Raw genomic sequence first — 16,999 nt, forward strand, 5'->3', positions numbered from 1 at the left:
CACAGCACTGCTGAGAGCCCCGGCAGTTCCTCGTAACAAGGTACCTCTGCAGATGGAATAAGGAACTGGGCTGAAGGAGCCTCTTGTAACTGCAGCACTTGTTTGCCTGGCAGCACTCCCTGCCCTGGTGACCCCAGTGCACGAGGCAGCATTGGCTGTATCCAGCCCAGACCCCGTCTCCACCAGAGGAGAAGGCACAACCAGCGCTCGCAGTTTGCATGGTCCAGCTACCTGCAGCACCTTACTGCCAGCCCTCAGAGTGTTGGTGATGAAGATGAAAGAACCCCACAGCAATAGTTGCTGTTGATGCCACACACCCAGCATTTTTTCAGTAGACATACAATTTTTTCAGTGGACAGCATTTCTTCAGTAGACATAAAATCCATTTTGCAAATGCCATATGGAAGATTTGCTTTGCTTATCTCTTGCAGGCAATTTAAAAAAATACCATGCATCCCCAAACAGGGTATACAAATCTACAGAAAGTATGCAGAGCATCCATGCCCTGCCTGCATCAAGGCCCAAATTACAGAAAGTTTACCTAAACATTTAAATACAGGATTACTATGCATCAGTTCATCATGCAGCTACACAAACACTGGAGGAAAACACAAGAGGAAAGTAACATGAGGGACAGGCCATTGCCTTATTCATAGAGCATAGGTTTTATGCAGGTATTAAGTGCTCAAGAAACCACAGGCCCAATGGCACATTTCTGAGATGTACAGTAAAGCTTCAGGGGGAAGAATGGAGGGGAGGAAGACTAAGGAAAAAAAAAATAGACCACATATCAAGAAATTTTTCTGAAACTGAAAAAACTTCAAACCCAAGTATTTCCAGCCCAAACACTGTAAAGAGTTTCCACTTACTCTCTCTGGGCTGAAACACAGATTACACACAGCCACATTTATAACATACTTTCCTAAGTAGTCATCCTTTTCGGGGACAGCGATGGGAACACTGTATTTAGAACAGTGGAATGGAGATGTGCCATTTCGTTACCTGTATTTGAATACAGAAAATCCTAAAAGCCAAAAACTCACCTCCAGTTAAGTTAAAAGAATGTCCAAATGCAGAGAATGAGTTGAGAGGGGTGAAGTCGGGACTGCTGGGATTGCTGATAGGGCTCCACAAACCTGAACTAAAGATTATGGAATAACAGGAAAGCAATACACAACTCATTAATACAGTACTATCAACAATATTCACTTGTGGTCTGCATACAAATGTACATGTACAAATGGATGAGGGTTGGTATGCATTTAACTATAGATATATATCTATATATATACATCTACATATCTATCTATCTATCTTTATATATACTTGATTGCGACCAAGATTTAGGTTATCAGCTTATTTTTGTTTAAACAAAAGACTTCAGTGAAATACCATTTTCCTGTGTATACACCTACCTTGGAGCAACACACTGCTATGGACATAATAGTCTTTAATCCCTAGCCTGAGCTCCACCACAAACCTGAGAGTAGCTCTTTTGATCAGTTTTTCAGAAAACTTACAGGGTCTAAGCCATAGTGCAAGTTTTTTTGACAAAAACATAAGATTTCGAACAGCTCAGGAGGGATACAAATGCTCACACTCAAGCTTGTGGGCAAGCTTCTTGAAATTGCAGATGAGCTACCTGGAACCAGTAATAAACATTTACAAAAACAAACCAAAACCCGCCCCACAAACTTTGCTCAGAAAAGCAATTCCTTTGCGTATCGAAACTTGAATTCAAGTCTCTTTCCTGTTCCAGAAAGGTTAGCAGACTCTCACTGCTTTTTACAACCAAGACAGACGTGCACTGCCAAAACATGTCAGAAAAGCCAGCGTGCCTTGGGGAACGTGACTGAGTGCAGATCTGTTGTGCTCCTACTCGTAATGCAAAGCCCAGCAACAGTTCTGGTCTCGGTGTTACCACTGGGAGTGAAGGATATTGCTGTACAGCAAGATAATTCTGTCTGTGAACTATTTCAAGTCACCTTGGTTTACACTCCTCAATACTGAAAAAGCCAGGCTGATTTCTCTTTGCTTGGATGTCTGGGGAACACAAGATGGCTGAGTTACTGGGAATAAAGCAGGGGAAGTTCCCATCACATCTAGAACACCCTCCTCTTTGAGTCACTCCTAAGTTCTGAATTTTTTTGCAAGGTGAAAGATAGTGTGCCCAGACTTTAAAAAACAGTTTAAAAAGGAACCAGAATGAATTCTGTCACTACCTTCCAAATGCCATTAAGAGTTTAAATGTTCCTTTCTAGGAGCCTAGGTATTTGCTTAGAGAAGATAAAAATTACCTGTCAGAGCCATCGCTGTCAACAACTGTGTGGGAAATGTTGATATTGCTGGAAACATCCGTCTTGCTTGGAGAAACCTTTGGTAAACTACTGCCACCTGCAAGAATATAGAAGATATAAAATGAGTAAAAAAAATAACAACAGAATATTTAGGAAATACTCAGAACTCCAAACTCGTTTTAGTACCTGGGCTCTTGTCATAACCTGCAGCTACAGCAGCAAAAGTGGGGTTACCATTCCTGCCTGGAAGAGAAGCTGCCTTTGCCAGCTTGTGTTTGGTGCCATTCGGCTGCTTGCTTTTCGTTTCACTTAAAGGAGAGAAAAAAAAAGTAAGGTTTTGGACTTGAGCAGCTTGATAAAAAAAGCAGCAAATTAAGCTAGCATTCATGAAAATGTTAACAGCAGCTCAACAGCTCATGTAATTGCACATTTTTCCAATCTACCAAGGCATAAGAAACCCCAGAAAAATATAAATAGCACGATAAGATATGCGCAGTAATATCTGCAAAGCAGCAGTTTCCATGGGAAGAGGAAATGGGTGGGAGAAACGGGAGCTGCACCACATGAAGCACGTGGGTTCCCCAGGTGTTCTGTGCTTGGGAAACCAGCCACAGGTGCAGATCTGGACTCACTTGCTGCAGCTGCTGTTCACAATGCTGCTGTAAGTGCCTCCTCGTGGCCCAAAAACCAGAGATGCAGGAGGAGGAGGAGATGGAGAGGCAGGTGTCGGTGAGGGCTGTCGCTGCTTCAGGAAAGCATCTGCATTCAGGGTTTGCAGGGAGAGTTTATAAAGGTTGTCTGTAGCTATAAAGAGAAAACAAAACACCTTCCTGTAGTATTTACTTTAAACCAAAGGCTTCTCTAACCTTTGCTATGCTTTCTGTTCAAACTGAAGAATTATGACAAAGGCTGTTCCCAGTGATTGAAGAAGTAGCTCCTGCCCTATGTTCATCTATTATCACTCAGGTTTTCTACCTATTTTCAGAGAGATTGTAGTGCGATAAAAGCATGAAGCTAAACTGATTTGTACAGAAGAAAGCAGCTTTCTAGGTGAGCGCTGTGAAGAGAGATGACTTTATGCTTGCATGCAACCAAGAGGACAGTGATTTAATTCCCACACAAACAACTTAAAACACCACCAAAAAGCTTTTAATAGAGTACCATGCTAACCACTGCATTACGGTGTTTCAGTGTTTCCTCTCAAGGACAAATCATATAATTAGTTTCAACTCTGGCTACAGCAGACTTGACCAAGGAAAACCCCATCTGCTGTAGAAAATACATTTCGTTTTCAAGAGACAATTCTCATTTTCTCAAGTTCCCCAGCAGCTTCTAAATCCTGTTGAATACCAAAGAACTGCAGAATGGCCCACATTCTGCCCATGCGGTTTTCAAACGTCCCAAATTGTACCAGACTCTGTCAACGAGGACTACAGTGGAAAACAGGAGCACAGCTATGCAGGGGAAAAAAAGACAGATCTATACACAGACCACGCCTACCTACGGATATTGATTGCAGAAGACCAATTCTGCATCCTCTAGCCATTACTTACAGCTGCCAGCTTTGTGGAGAGGCACAGAGTCCCACTCGGGTGGTGGAGAATCCTTTTCCCCTTCCGAGCTGCTGGTGTTTCCTAGCTCCTGTCCAGAACCACTGGGGAGAAATTTTGCTAATACTGATGGCCTGCTCTCCATTAACTTACTGCTTGGACCTATCACAACAAAAGAAAAGCAAGTCCATGGATAGTAAACCGAACAGCTTTCTTTGCACACCAGACTTAGAATTAAGCACTCAAGAAGTGTTACAGCCAACTGAATAAAAGTCCCGAGGTATTTATAAAAAACAGCCTCACTCTACCTCTTGTTTTGGGGAGGTTTCTTGATTTAGCCCCATTCGTCAAAAGGTGCTGTGTAGATATCTTGGATGGAAAGGTTTTGCGCTGTTTGTTTTCCAGTGGGGGGGTATAAGACAATTCCAAGGAACTAAACAAAAACAGAGATCCATTTATTTTTAAGCTTTCTGAAATGCTGTAAAGGACCATATATATATATACACAAATATATATATATATATGCGCGCAATATGGTCTTACAAAAGACTCTTCTGTGGCTTTCTTATGTGAAACTTATGCTCATCTTCAAAGCTATTAATAAATGGAGTTTTGTATTTATCCTATAGGCAACTCCACCCTTCCCAGCCCTGGCTCATTTTCTATCCACACTGCTCCACACATATATTAGGGCTCACTCACCTTCCAGGAGTAGCTTTCATCCTGGAGCTCCAGGATTATAAATCTGTTGATTATACAGAGGCAAAGAAGAGACAGCAACAGCCGTTTTTCTACTCTGCCCCCCCACACTCTTGTTAGAGCATATCCTTCCAATATGCTATTGCCCTGAATGGATATGATCATCTTTTAATCAATGACATAAAACTACTTAAACCTACCACCAAATTTACTTGGCTATATATTGTTCTTTTTTCTCTCAAGTCTTTCTAGGAAGGAACTATTTTACTCATTTCCTACAGAAGAATTCCAAACCAGCTCTCATACTGTGGCCTTTGAATACTGTCACATGTAATGAACTTGTGATTTAGATGATAACGGAAAGTAGATAATGGCAAGAATAAATACAATAGGGGGGAGGCTTTGCCAGGCAATGTTTTCAAAAATATTTTGGAGAAAATTAATTTATACTAGTTACTAATCTCAGTTAACACAGCATTAATTACAGCAACAGGGAAAACAGCCAATATAACATGCCTCAGTTTGGTAAAATTTACTTCCGTGGCACTTGGATACCAGTCTGATTTCAGAATGAACTAGATATAGCATGACTAAGGTTCTTCATTTTTCCCCTTTCTATAATCTGCAGTCAAATGCCTGCCAGTAAGGGAAAGGGACTGGCAGCAGCAGCCTCTTTTAATAATACACCCAAGATTCTGATCTTACTCTATGATACGAAAAAGGAAATTGCATGGCTGTGATTTCACCAAGGGAAACTAGAGGCCCACATGTTAATGCTGCCTTACTGGGCTACCATTAGAAGCTCCTGTAGAAACATTAACCCTATTTTGTGTATGATTAACATTGCTTAACCTGATTTTCTTCTCTGAATTTAGTTCTCCTTTTATTTACACACTATATGCCCATTAAATAATTTATTATTTACAAGCTTCAGATATTCCCTGATATCAGGAAGGACGAGGAAGCTGCTTTAAGTTATCTGCTGTTGGCATTAGCCAGACTGGCAGCCACAACAGTGAAATACCCTCTCTACCAAAAAGCCTTTGTTGTGCTTACCTGGTTTTCACATCTACAGGGATTTCTTTCTTGATACTTGTTAGCAGTTTTTTAGTTTTCTGTTTTACTTGGACTATTTCATTGTCAGGTTTTTCTGGTGTGACTTTTCCCTTTTGTTTTTCAGGTTCCTATAAAAGACATGGTAATAGCACATTAATATTCATGAAAAGTAAAGTCCCTCTTGCATCACAACATACATAGTATAAATAGGGCTGAGGAAAGAAAGCTATTTGAAAACACGTGCATTTTTGCAGCTAGAAGGTATCTTTTTGCAACTTAGTGAGTATACCTGTAAAATGTATTATCTATTTTTTCCTATTTGGAGAAGTAGAAATTGAAATATCGAGCAAATTAATGTGCTTCAGCACCTCCAAGCCTACTTAAAAAGGTGGTAGCTCTGTACTGAGACCTGTACCACATCCATTGTACACAGTCTGGGCCTTCTGAAACAGACCATTCAACAGAGCAAAGTGTATTAGCAACTTCACCATTCAACTTATTATTTTTTAACCATGCTTTAACACTTCCTGAATACAAGTATACTGTCAAATAGCCATCCTGAAAAATCAAAGGTGATTTTCAAATGCAAACTTACTAAACCATAACTTTTCAAATATACTACATGGACTTCTTTTATTTATTTCCCTCCCCCCCAACCCCCGGCCCCGTTAGAATCCCTATCTTTTCCAAAGTTCAAATCTAAGACGTCAAAATTTAGGCTTGGTGTTCCTCGCTTTGTGGTTACCTTGGCTTTGTTTGGTTCCCTAGCATACAGTTTAGGACAAAAAATGTAAGACAACCTGACCACTAAACAAATTATTGAGCTTTAGTTTATTACCTAGGGGGTGTAAGCCAAATGACTAGAAGGGGTAATGACAATGGTAATGAAGTTAACTACCTGCTGACAAGTTACCACCACTGAACTGACCCTTTGTAACAACAAAATGCCTGGTTTTAGAATACATATTAATTATTGAGTAACATTCGTGTCAATACTTTGGTGTTTTATTCTGCAAACAGAACAGGCTAGGAGCCTGCAGAGAGACAATTAGCACTGTGCTGCTGACGGCTGGTGTCTTCTTCAAGCCACAGTCACTCACGTACTTTGTCCTGAGACTACACGATTCAAGCACCTTCACACTCAGAGAAGCAAATTTTATAGGGAAAGATGTTTTTGATATATATTATAGTATATGAAGGTTGGGGGTGAGGTGGGGGGAGGAGACCGTATTCCACCAAGTAAACAAGAGCCTCCTTTTAGGAGTGGTGCTGTACCTCTTTGAGAAGTGGTTCTGTATCTGGGTTGGAGGTTTCAGTTGTGGTTGAAGAACTGTCATCATCTGCCAAGGAATCTTTCAGTTCATCTTCCTGTTGCTTTCCTTTCCCTCTTCTGTCCTTTTCTTCCCGCTTCTTCTGTGGCTTAGCCTTGCGCTGAAGTGTTTTCCCTTTCCCTAGGGAGACAAGGATGCTTCAAGTTCTCAGCAGCAGTATTTGGAGATGGGCTAGTTCATTTTGGAGGCTAACCCACATGATTAAGCCTCCCAAGTTTGTCATCTGTTATGATCCACCAACCATTCACAGCCACTTCACACCAAATGTGAGCAACAGCATCAAACCTGAAGAACCCCAAACTCCATTGTCACATTTATGCTCCCAAGCTCTACCTCTATCGCCTCTTTGTAGACAGTGGGCACCTGGCTACCTATAATTCTTCTCTGCTTTTGTTCCTGGAGGACCTTTTAAACACCTTAGAATTCAATTTCACAGTTTAACCATGTAAGACTAGATTTAAACATGAACTTCAGAAGTTGGTACAAGCTTTATCATCTGAACAAATGCAGAACAGAAATTATCACTTGAAGAATTGATCTGTTTTTTCTGCAATTTCTACAGGCTATCTGAAATGTAGCATAGTGTAAATTCAAACTGTAGAGGTTTAAGAACCTTCAAAATCAAGCCAAAGGTCATGGCTTGCAAAATAGGTCAGATTACACTCCCGGGGAGTAAAAAAGTTATCAAAAAATGCATCAATACAGAGAAACTGTGCGTGTGGAGTCATCATCATCTTACCATCACCTCTTGTTATTCTCTTACAGGATAAGAACATTCACAATGTTCTTATATCTTTCATTAGATGTAATCTATGCCTTTACCAGCAAGATCTTTCTTAGATACTGCCCTTCAGCCTAAAATTCTCATTTATAAGCCACGCAGTGCCTGCCTACAGCTTCCAGGATGGACTTAACAGTGCACTCAACTGAAGACTCAATTAACCCGTGCTGAATAAGTAGATTCAGCCTCTTCTGGGATTTGTACCAGCTCAAGTTGGAATTGAGTCTGGAAGCACAATGACAGCTGTCATATTTCATTTGGCAAAACGTCCCTCAGGGAAAGTTTGTACCAAAACATAAATTTGCCTTCAGTATTTTGCCAAATAGCAGATACATATCAAAGGGCAGTGCCTTCAAAACTTCGTTGTGTTTGTTTTGGGGTTTTTTTTCAGACTTAATGTCTTCAGTGCCGAGAACAACAAAATATTGGAGAGAAAACATTTTTTTATTGTGAATGCAAATGCAAATATACATAAAAGCAGATCTTTGTACGGAAATTTTCTAAAGGTCAACTTCAAGCTTATTGGGGGTTCTGGTTTTGCCTCAGGAGGCGTCCTCATTCTAAGATTTGCTTCACATTTAGCCTGCATTCAGGATTGCTAGACAGTGTAATGTTCATCATTAGAAAATCTATTTAAAATGTTATAATGACATAAAAATGTAATGTCAAGCACCTGTTCAACAAAATCTGATGTAGCCTCTGCAGCAGCCTGCTAGGACTGCAGTATTAGGAACCTGAAACAGGTGACTATAAAGAGGAGAATCCTGCACAGGATGTGATGCCAGCCAGTTTTAGTCCAGAGGCTGCTGCTTCTGCAAATGTTTGTGACCAGCTCTAGCAGTTTATCTAAAGACAAATATCAGTGTCTATATGTAGATGCAGATAGATAATGGAGCTTCCCCTCTGGTTTTACAATTTTAAAGAGGGCAAATGGAAATGAGCAAGTTTTATTTGGTGCACTGAGCTTTTGTGAGTCAAGTTACAGTTTACAGGTTGTGGTTTTGGTTTTTTTAATAAAGCTTGTCCAAAAAGACGTCTGATTTATTAATCTAGGACAATGAAGAGGTCAAGAAACCTATCTGGATTGCAAAATGTAACATTCATAATATATTTTGCAACACAGAATATGTTTAAATATTCAGCAGACCACCATGTCAAATCACAAATAATGCAAAGCCCCTGTAACAGAAGGAAAACTGTGAATTTATCTGAATGAATTTGTAATCATGAGAAAGTTACAAAACAGGAAAGTAATGCCAAAAAATGGAACCCATGTAGAATGATTAAGAACTAAGTATTTCATCATCATTTAAACAGCTTTTGAAATTGATAGACAGATCCACACAAGCAGCCATCTCAAAAAAATGCATTTAAATCTAGTTGAAAAAAATGTAGTCAAAGGTCTATCAACACTTAGAAGCAGCTACTTGCTAAGCCAAGCTCCAAATTCATTGACTGCTAGAAGTTGCCATGGGTACAAAAATGTTGCAATAGGTACACCACATTATTTGGATCAGGAATATGCTTTTAAAACCAAACTCCATAGTCCCCATGTACTGTGTAGCAGCTGCATCATATAGGAGTACTACAGTGCAAGAGCTGGTTTCTCTTTAAGTTGAGCTACACATGGCAGACACACTCCAGAAGTGCTCACAGCCCTTTCAGGCCTTCAGTGCATAGGCTGGATCACAGAATAGCTTGGGGACCTTCAAAGCTCATCTGGTCCAACCCCCCTGCACTGAGTAGCGACATCTTCAACTAGATCAAGTTGCTCAGAGCCCCGTCCAGCCTGGCCTGGAATGTCTCCAGGGATGGGGCAGCTACCACCTCTCTGGGCAACCTGGACCAGGGTTTCACCACTCTCAGTGTAAAACATTTCTTCTTCAAAAACTTCCTCTTTCTCTCAGACATGTTCTATGAGAATGTTGCATCCTCGCTACCAGCCATTTTGCTTTCCAAAGCACACTATTCGCTAACATAGACACTGCCTTAGAAACTTACCCAGGGTCACATCATCTGCTGCAGTACCATTTAGTCTTTATGAAATGAAGACCTGACAAAGTGGTCATAATTCGCTTCAGATTAACTCCCCCCACTACATCACCTCGTCTAAATTAAAACTGAAACAGCCTAGAAACAAAGTAGCATATTTCACAGTAGGATCCTAAAACCTCTCATCGGAGTCTCCACTTTAAAAATCCAGATGCATCACCACATCCACACTGAACTAATTAAGAACTTCCTGCTCATGACTACTCAACAGACTGAAGCTTTCCCCTTTGGTGGTGCCTGATCATACAGATACTTCAGGGTTTGTGTCTTCCCACCATTCATTTTCTGAGCTTTATCTCTAATAAGTAACACAGTATCAACACCGTTTCTGTACAATAGTGCTGTTAGAAAAAAGTGAGAAATAATTTAGAAAGAAACACATTAAGATTAAATTTATAATCACATAACTCTGGGACACAACTGAAATGGCTAATAGAAAAAGCATGGTTAGAAGTTCTACTGTAACAAAATGTTTATAAGAAGGAAAATTACCGACATAATTTTAAAAGTCTGAATGTATCTAATGTAAGAAATTAAAAATATTTTTTAAGCACTAGACAACTGACAAGATGCACAAACAATTCAAACTCTGCTCTAACCTCATGCAAAGATGAATGCAACTTATAAACACAGGTGCCATGTATCAATTTGCTGACCACCTGACATCAAGGATTTTTCAACAACTGCATGTCTGGGCATGAAGAATTCCATTCCCAAACAATACTACTGGGGTTTACCCACCTCTTTATCCCCCTCGTCCCTTTCTCCCTGTCTCAGTTTTCATAGTACACTGGGACAACTTCCTTTTCCTTTCCTCAATCCCCAGCCCCAAGTACAAATGATGGACAGCAAGGGCAAAGGAGTAGCAACCAAAAGCATCTTTCTTCTTCAGAGGGTCAGATGTCTAAACATTCACCACGGCTTTCATCAAAATGTTCCAAAAATTTTGCAGGAAGAATCACAATCTAGCTTTGCAAGGAGAACTCCACTGCCACAAAATGAATAAAGGAAGTGTTCAGGACACAGGCATGTAGAGCAGGGTAGGGAACAGGGGAGAAACTCTCGCTTTCCATGCTATGAAAACATGACCTCTACGGTTGATTAAATCTTGTTCTGTGGCTTACATAATGAATCGTGTTAAAAACCGCAGAATTGTATTACCTTTGTTTTTTGCTAGTGGAGATGGGGGCTGCTCTGTAAACACATCTGGGGAAGGGGATTCTGGGTGGTCAAAGTCTTTTTCCATCGTTTCTATGAGCCCAGTGAGATCTGAATCCTCCGAGCTGTGTCTTCTGCTGCTGGTGCACTCGCCATGGGGCGGGCTGAGCAGTGGCAGCTGTGGCAAAGCACTTTCAGTCTGTTGCTCTTGCTGCTGGGGCCCGGGTGCTGGGGGTTGCTGGAGGGGCTGCTCTGCCAGCGCTGGCGGCTGCTGCTGCGTCGGCTGCTGGTTCTGCCTTGTCCCCTTGGCCCTTCTGCCTGCAGCATGAGCCTGGGCTGTGGCACCTGCATCCAAACTAAAGGAGCTGGCTCTGTTCACTGATGGCACGGAAGCTGTTTGTGCTGAAGTCCTATTAGGTATGCTTGAGCTGCTTTTGGGTTTGATGTTTTCAACATCAGGTGCATTTCTACTGCTGTGAAGGTGTGCTGTTGCACTGCATTGCTTATGATTCCCGGCACTGGATCGTGAAGACGAACCGCCTGCTCCATAGATCCCTCTGGATGAACTGTGATGAGAATCTGATCCAAGTGCATTCAAGCTGGAAGAACAACAAGTGTTTAAATATACTCTACAATGTTTCCATTTCTCCACATGAAGAAAAGAATCACTAGGTCCAAAAGAATCCTTGAACTACACTGTGCTTGGCATATAACCAACAAAAATGCCTAAAACTTGTTTGACAAATAAGGAGCCTTTACCATTTCCTGTTCACTTGCTCACCGCACATATGAACAATAACACAGTAAAATGACAGTCAATATATATGTTGGAGGGAACACTGAAAGGAAATTTCTTTTTTTTTAAACTTAAGACAGCAAAGGCAGGAACTTCTGGCCTGCATTTTTTCTGCAGTCTATAAATTTCATTTTCAAGAACATTAACAGGAGACTTGGCAGGGTTTGGTTTTGGTGTTCTTTTTACTCAAGCCATCTTTTTATAAGTAACTGGGAGAATCTTTATTCATCCACATCCTGTTCTAAAAAGCAGTATTACTTTCTTACTGGTGCCTTATCGCTAAAGAGAAGAAAAAAAGGGGAAAACATCCCACAGAAAATCCAAACAGACTTACTTTCCATCAGATGAAATTCCAACTATTCTCCTGAGATCAAGTGGCCTTCCCATATCAAAGGGAGGGTTTGAGGCCTCAAAGGACAAGCGTCTCCTAAATGGCTCCCAAATTCCTTGAGCTTCTAAATATGCTGTTCCAATTACCAAGAGAAAGAGCACACTGCAGAGAAGAGAGGAAGTTATCTAAGTATTTCTTAGTTTTGAACATTTTAAGGTTAATGAATCTAATCACAACACAAAAAGTTTTTATCTTGTACTGAAAAGCTGAAAATTGCATCCAAACCACAACTTTATCTGATAGAAACATAAAATATCCAAGTCTGGCATGATATAACACATCACTAACACTGAGAACATAAGCTAGACACAAGTCTGATATGCAGTTGCCAACAATATTAAACCAAAAGAAGAATAAAGAGATATAATTAAAATATCAAAATGGCATCCAACTGGTCAGCAACTCTCACAGCTGGCTGGTGCAATTCCATTTTAAAGGCAGAGACCCTCTGTAAAGAACTGTACGGCTGCTCAAGAAGTAACATTTAAGAGCACAGTTTCAAGGAGTTTTACAACCAACTGCATCTGCTGCAATACCGTGTTTACAAGTTCTCCACTTACATAATGCACTGCAGTGAACTACATTTTTGAATGAAGCAATAAAACCACTGCAGCGACCTTCATCACAGGGCTATCGATTTCATCTTGTAATAGGTGGGACTTTTGGGGAGAGGAGACACAACGGCAATGGCTAAAGCTTGCCTTGCCTATTACCCTACAAAGTTGATGAGAAAAGAACTTTAAATTAGCAACTTTCGTTTCTGTTCTCCCCCCTGTTCTGACTGCCAGTTTTTCTAAGCTAAATCTATGAAAACCAGCATCAATTCACACAAAAGGATGAGATACCTCTTGTTTAATTTCAGATAAAAGAATCTAGTCTAGATAGCTTTTAAGTTTTAACTGTCACCAAAACTAAAAGCAACTCTGGAGACCAACTCAGTTGTTGGGAGCTGGTTACCAGTGCTTTTTCCCTGCCCCAGGGATTAAAAAGGATTCTAGATGCATAACCAGATGGCAGAAGATTGGAAAAATAATTTTCATCCAAGATGTTAACCAGCAACAAAAAAGTTAAATTCAATAGGGGAAATTGTCAGACAAGCTTACACAAACTGTTACTCAAAAGAGTAATGCTTGCCTTGGGTGCCATGCTATCCCAAACAGAATTAACTTTGGGGTGTAAGAAATAAGACATCATCTCTTTCACTTACTAATTGTAATCCATGATGCTATTTGAAAATTTCACAAGCCTAATACCAACAAGAGCTTCGTGTCTGCATCAACCACCATCCACTCAGGACAGAATGCACAGTGTTTTGGTGAGCTGGGCAGACACTCCCCCTCAGCCCCACAGTGCTCCCCTCACGGTATAGTATCAATGCTGGGCTATGCAGAGGTTGTACAGGGGAGGCTCCTGCGAAAGGTCACCTCGAGGGCTTCTCCTTCTCCACCATTCTCTGGGTAAGGACTCTACTCCTTTACAGAGGCCAGCTTTGGTGCTCTGATAAACAAATACCAGCTTTAAAATAAAAACAAAACAATCTGTGTTTTGTCATCTTTTTAACTGCACATTCTGGTTTTGGTGTGGTGGTGGTGGTGGGAACAGTAGTGGTTTGGTTTTTGCTTTTTAAAAATATTATTATTAAAAAAGGAGAAAAACTAGCTTAGAGTGTTCACGTCATTTAAATGACAAAACAAATAAGTGTGAGGAACACTGTCTAGACACCCAAGAATGATCACGGTACATCCCTCTTCCCCTCACGGTTTTATCCTACAGCACACACACGCCTAGTAGGTAAATTTTTCCCAAAAAGGACTGGCTCCTTTGTTGTTTTTGTACACATCGTATCATGCTGGTCTTCAAAACTTAGAGCCACAAGTGTGCTAACAACTCAAAACAACAGCGATTTAGGGAAGGCAACAATAAATGCCACCTTATCAAGTTAAAAACATGAACTAGACAAACTCCTAGAGTTGTTCACTCCTAGCAATTAAGGACAGCTTTGCAACAATATGGAAGTAACACCCCTATGTGATGGCATCCGAGAAGTTGGAGCCTGTCTGTGCATACAATCTTTGAAGTATTATGAAATGGTTACATTAGGACTCTTTTCTAGTCTGCTGCTAAGAAGGATGTTTTGTACTTGGAGGAAAAAGACACAGCAAGAAGAAGGGTTGTAAAGTCTAATTAATAAATACAATACCTATAAAATTATCCACGCAAACTACACTTACGAGCTGACAAGCATTATTTACTCTGTCAACAAACTAAAGAGAAACTATAAGCTTATGAATTTTAGCAAATATACAAAAGATACCCACTTAGGTGCTTACTCAGCACTTTCCTAAGTAATGCAGAGTTAGTCAGGAAAGAATTTCCTAAGTAAAAGAAAATTTCCCATTACTTAGGAAAGTAAAGTTTCTTAAGTAACACTGCATTACTTAGGAAAGTGCTAAACAGTCAAAACAGAAAATGAAGGAGGCTGTAAGTTTATCTTCTCTATTTCTTTTATTAATCCCTAGAAGGAAAGACAGCCTAATGGAGCATTTGTGTAGTACAGTGCAGGAAAATGGAAGAGCCAGTACCTTAATACGAAGAAAACAACAAAAAAGGCAAAAATATTACATTTCTGTAATAATACTTTGGATTTGCAGCACACAGAAATACCCCTTTCTCATCACATGCATCTACAGCAGCAACCCATCTCACATGAAGATATAAGCTTAACACTAATGACAAAGTAAAACATCCTTTGTTGTTACTGGTAAGTAACAACTTACACTATTAGTTTCTACGCTGGCTTTTTTTAATGGATAAAGGCAGTGAGGGAAAGTGTCTCACATCCTAAAGGTGAGAGGAACACATTCTTTATAACCTCAGATTCCAAATAAATAAAGAGAGGTAGAGGTTAGACTAGGAAAACAGAGTGGAATTCTCAACCCATATTTAAACCAGTCATAGCTAACAAACGTCTGCTTGCTGAGAAAAAAGCACATTAATATGCTACTATGTAACCTCTGAGTTGCCAACAATGCCCTTTAGCTTCTCAGAAATCCCATTATTAGTATCACCAGTTGTCTGTCACATCCAAGTGGCAGCAAAGTTAAATTCATCCAAGGCACCTGCTAAGCTCATTGCAGTCACTCCCTCATGCCCCCCTAAAGCACAATACTCCAGAAAAAATGCTTATGAGAATCCATGCTATCTTATGCTATGAGAATCCATGGTTAGCAATGCTTTAATACCCAGTCTGATTCAAGACTGGTGTGATTATTTATCAAAAACCTACACATTATGAGGGTTAACACGAGTTATGTATCTCACTTAAGGAAACAGGCCCAAGGCAAGAAGTATATTATTTTGTCCTCAGGTTGAACAGCAAGCCAGTACTCCTCAGCCTTAAACCGTTCACACTCAATCCACAGTACTCGTTATTAATGTGTTCTCCTTTTTCACCTCATCTTATTTTATTTTACACTCATCACAGCACACACTGATTACACAGACGCTCCTCTGTAAGCTGCATTCAAGCAGCAGCAGTTTGTGCACGCACACCAATAAGAACAAATGCACACACACTACCTCATTATTCCTGAGATGACGATGTACAGGGCCAGTTCCCAGTTGGGCCTGGGTAGCGCTTCTGCACACGTTGCTAACATGTGATACGGAAGGGATGCGTTCAAGATAAATATGAATTCCGAGCCTCCTGTGGTGATGAATTTTAATTCACGTATGACCCTGGAAGCAGTGAAATCAGGTGTAAACCTGCAAACAAAGTAAAGCATGTTAGAAGTTTTCATATGAACAGCATGAAGGGTTTGTGGCCATTTATATTACTCATTAATTAAAAAAAAAAAAAAAAAAAAAAAAAAGGGAAAAAACCTAACCCCACAGCAAAACCACATAAAAACAACCAAACCAAAAACCACAAACAAACAAAAAAACCCAAACAAAACAACAACAAAATCTCCACCAATTACTCCTATGCCTGTCATCCCAATCAAACATTTGTAACAAACAGTTCTAGTAGTATGACTAATAATCATCCACACAATTAGCCTAAAAATACTTATGAGTATCTTTCAAATACCCCAAGATGTATGACTCAGTTCACAAACACCTATGCTTAACACACCTGAAATTAGATTGCCCTGAAACACCATATAAAGATATATTCTAATAACTGAAATTAAGTTTTGACCAAATCTGTTAAAAGAAAGCTATGAATGCAGTAAAAAAAATAATAAAAAAAAATCACAGCAGCTGTAAGTAAGCAATAGAACCAACTATTCTGTGAGCTATAAACACTTCACATTTAAGTCACAACAGTATCTCTTTCCAAAAACATCACCGTTATGTTTCCATCTCATCACAAACTATGATTGTTGCAGAAACACCAGTGAAGTTTCACTGCCTGCAATATCTTCTATGTCCTCTTGCAGAAAAGCAGCATCTTCTGAACTTTTCACACAGCATATTCTGAATGGTTAACTTCACATCCAAGCAGTGTTAAAAGATTGGTTTTGGTGCAGAGATGTTTTACAATAAAAACTGACAGAATTAAACAACCATCATTTAGGCAACAGGCAAAATATTCAACTCCAATGCTGTGCGTTATGATAATAATCCTTAGTCTAAAGGCTCTTTTCTGTTAACTGCAATGCACCAAAAACATGCAAATCTAGATCTCATGTGCATTCACAACTCAAATGAAGGAAATGTATTGAAAAAACATATAGTAACACTATTTCAACCCAATAAGTTATACTTACTGGATAGTAATGAAAGTGATACTATAGACAGTTTGAAAACTTGAAGTTATTTAAGTATCGAATAGTGTTTGCAAGAAAATTGAAAAATTTCATGTTTTAAGTTGTATTAAAAAAAC

The 16,999-nt window shown here is 39.8% G+C and overlaps 1 protein-coding gene across 2 annotated transcripts in view; it reads right to left on the reverse strand.

Moving 5' to 3' along the window:
- Positions 1-16,999, reverse strand: part of TMEM131 (transmembrane protein 131) — a 102,408-nt gene that overhangs the window by 4,865 nt on the left and 80,544 nt on the right. For both annotated transcript variants that reach the window (XM_082073169.1, XM_082073170.1), the window contains exons 29-39: positions 15,691-15,876; positions 12,055-12,213; positions 10,928-11,523; positions 6,878-7,053; positions 5,603-5,730; positions 4,156-4,280; positions 3,851-4,009; positions 2,930-3,101; positions 2,484-2,605; positions 2,298-2,394; positions 1,044-1,141 (exon numbers count right to left, since the gene is read on the reverse strand). In XM_082073169.1, the coding sequence (XP_081929295.1) occupies positions 1,044-1,141; positions 2,298-2,394; positions 2,484-2,605; positions 2,930-3,101; positions 3,851-4,009; positions 4,156-4,280; positions 5,603-5,730; positions 6,878-7,053; positions 10,928-11,523; positions 12,055-12,213; positions 15,691-15,876 (2,018 nt within the window). The remainder of the gene's footprint in view (positions 1-1,043; positions 1,142-2,297; positions 2,395-2,483; positions 2,606-2,929; positions 3,102-3,850; positions 4,010-4,155; positions 4,281-5,602; positions 5,731-6,877; positions 7,054-10,927; positions 11,524-12,054; positions 12,214-15,690; positions 15,877-16,999) is intronic.

The sequence above is a fragment of the Streptopelia decaocto genome (assembly GCF_964273445.1).
Source record: "Streptopelia decaocto genome assembly, chromosome: 1".
In the NCBI taxonomy this organism is placed as follows: Eukaryota; Metazoa; Chordata; class Aves; order Columbiformes; family Columbidae; genus Streptopelia; species Streptopelia decaocto.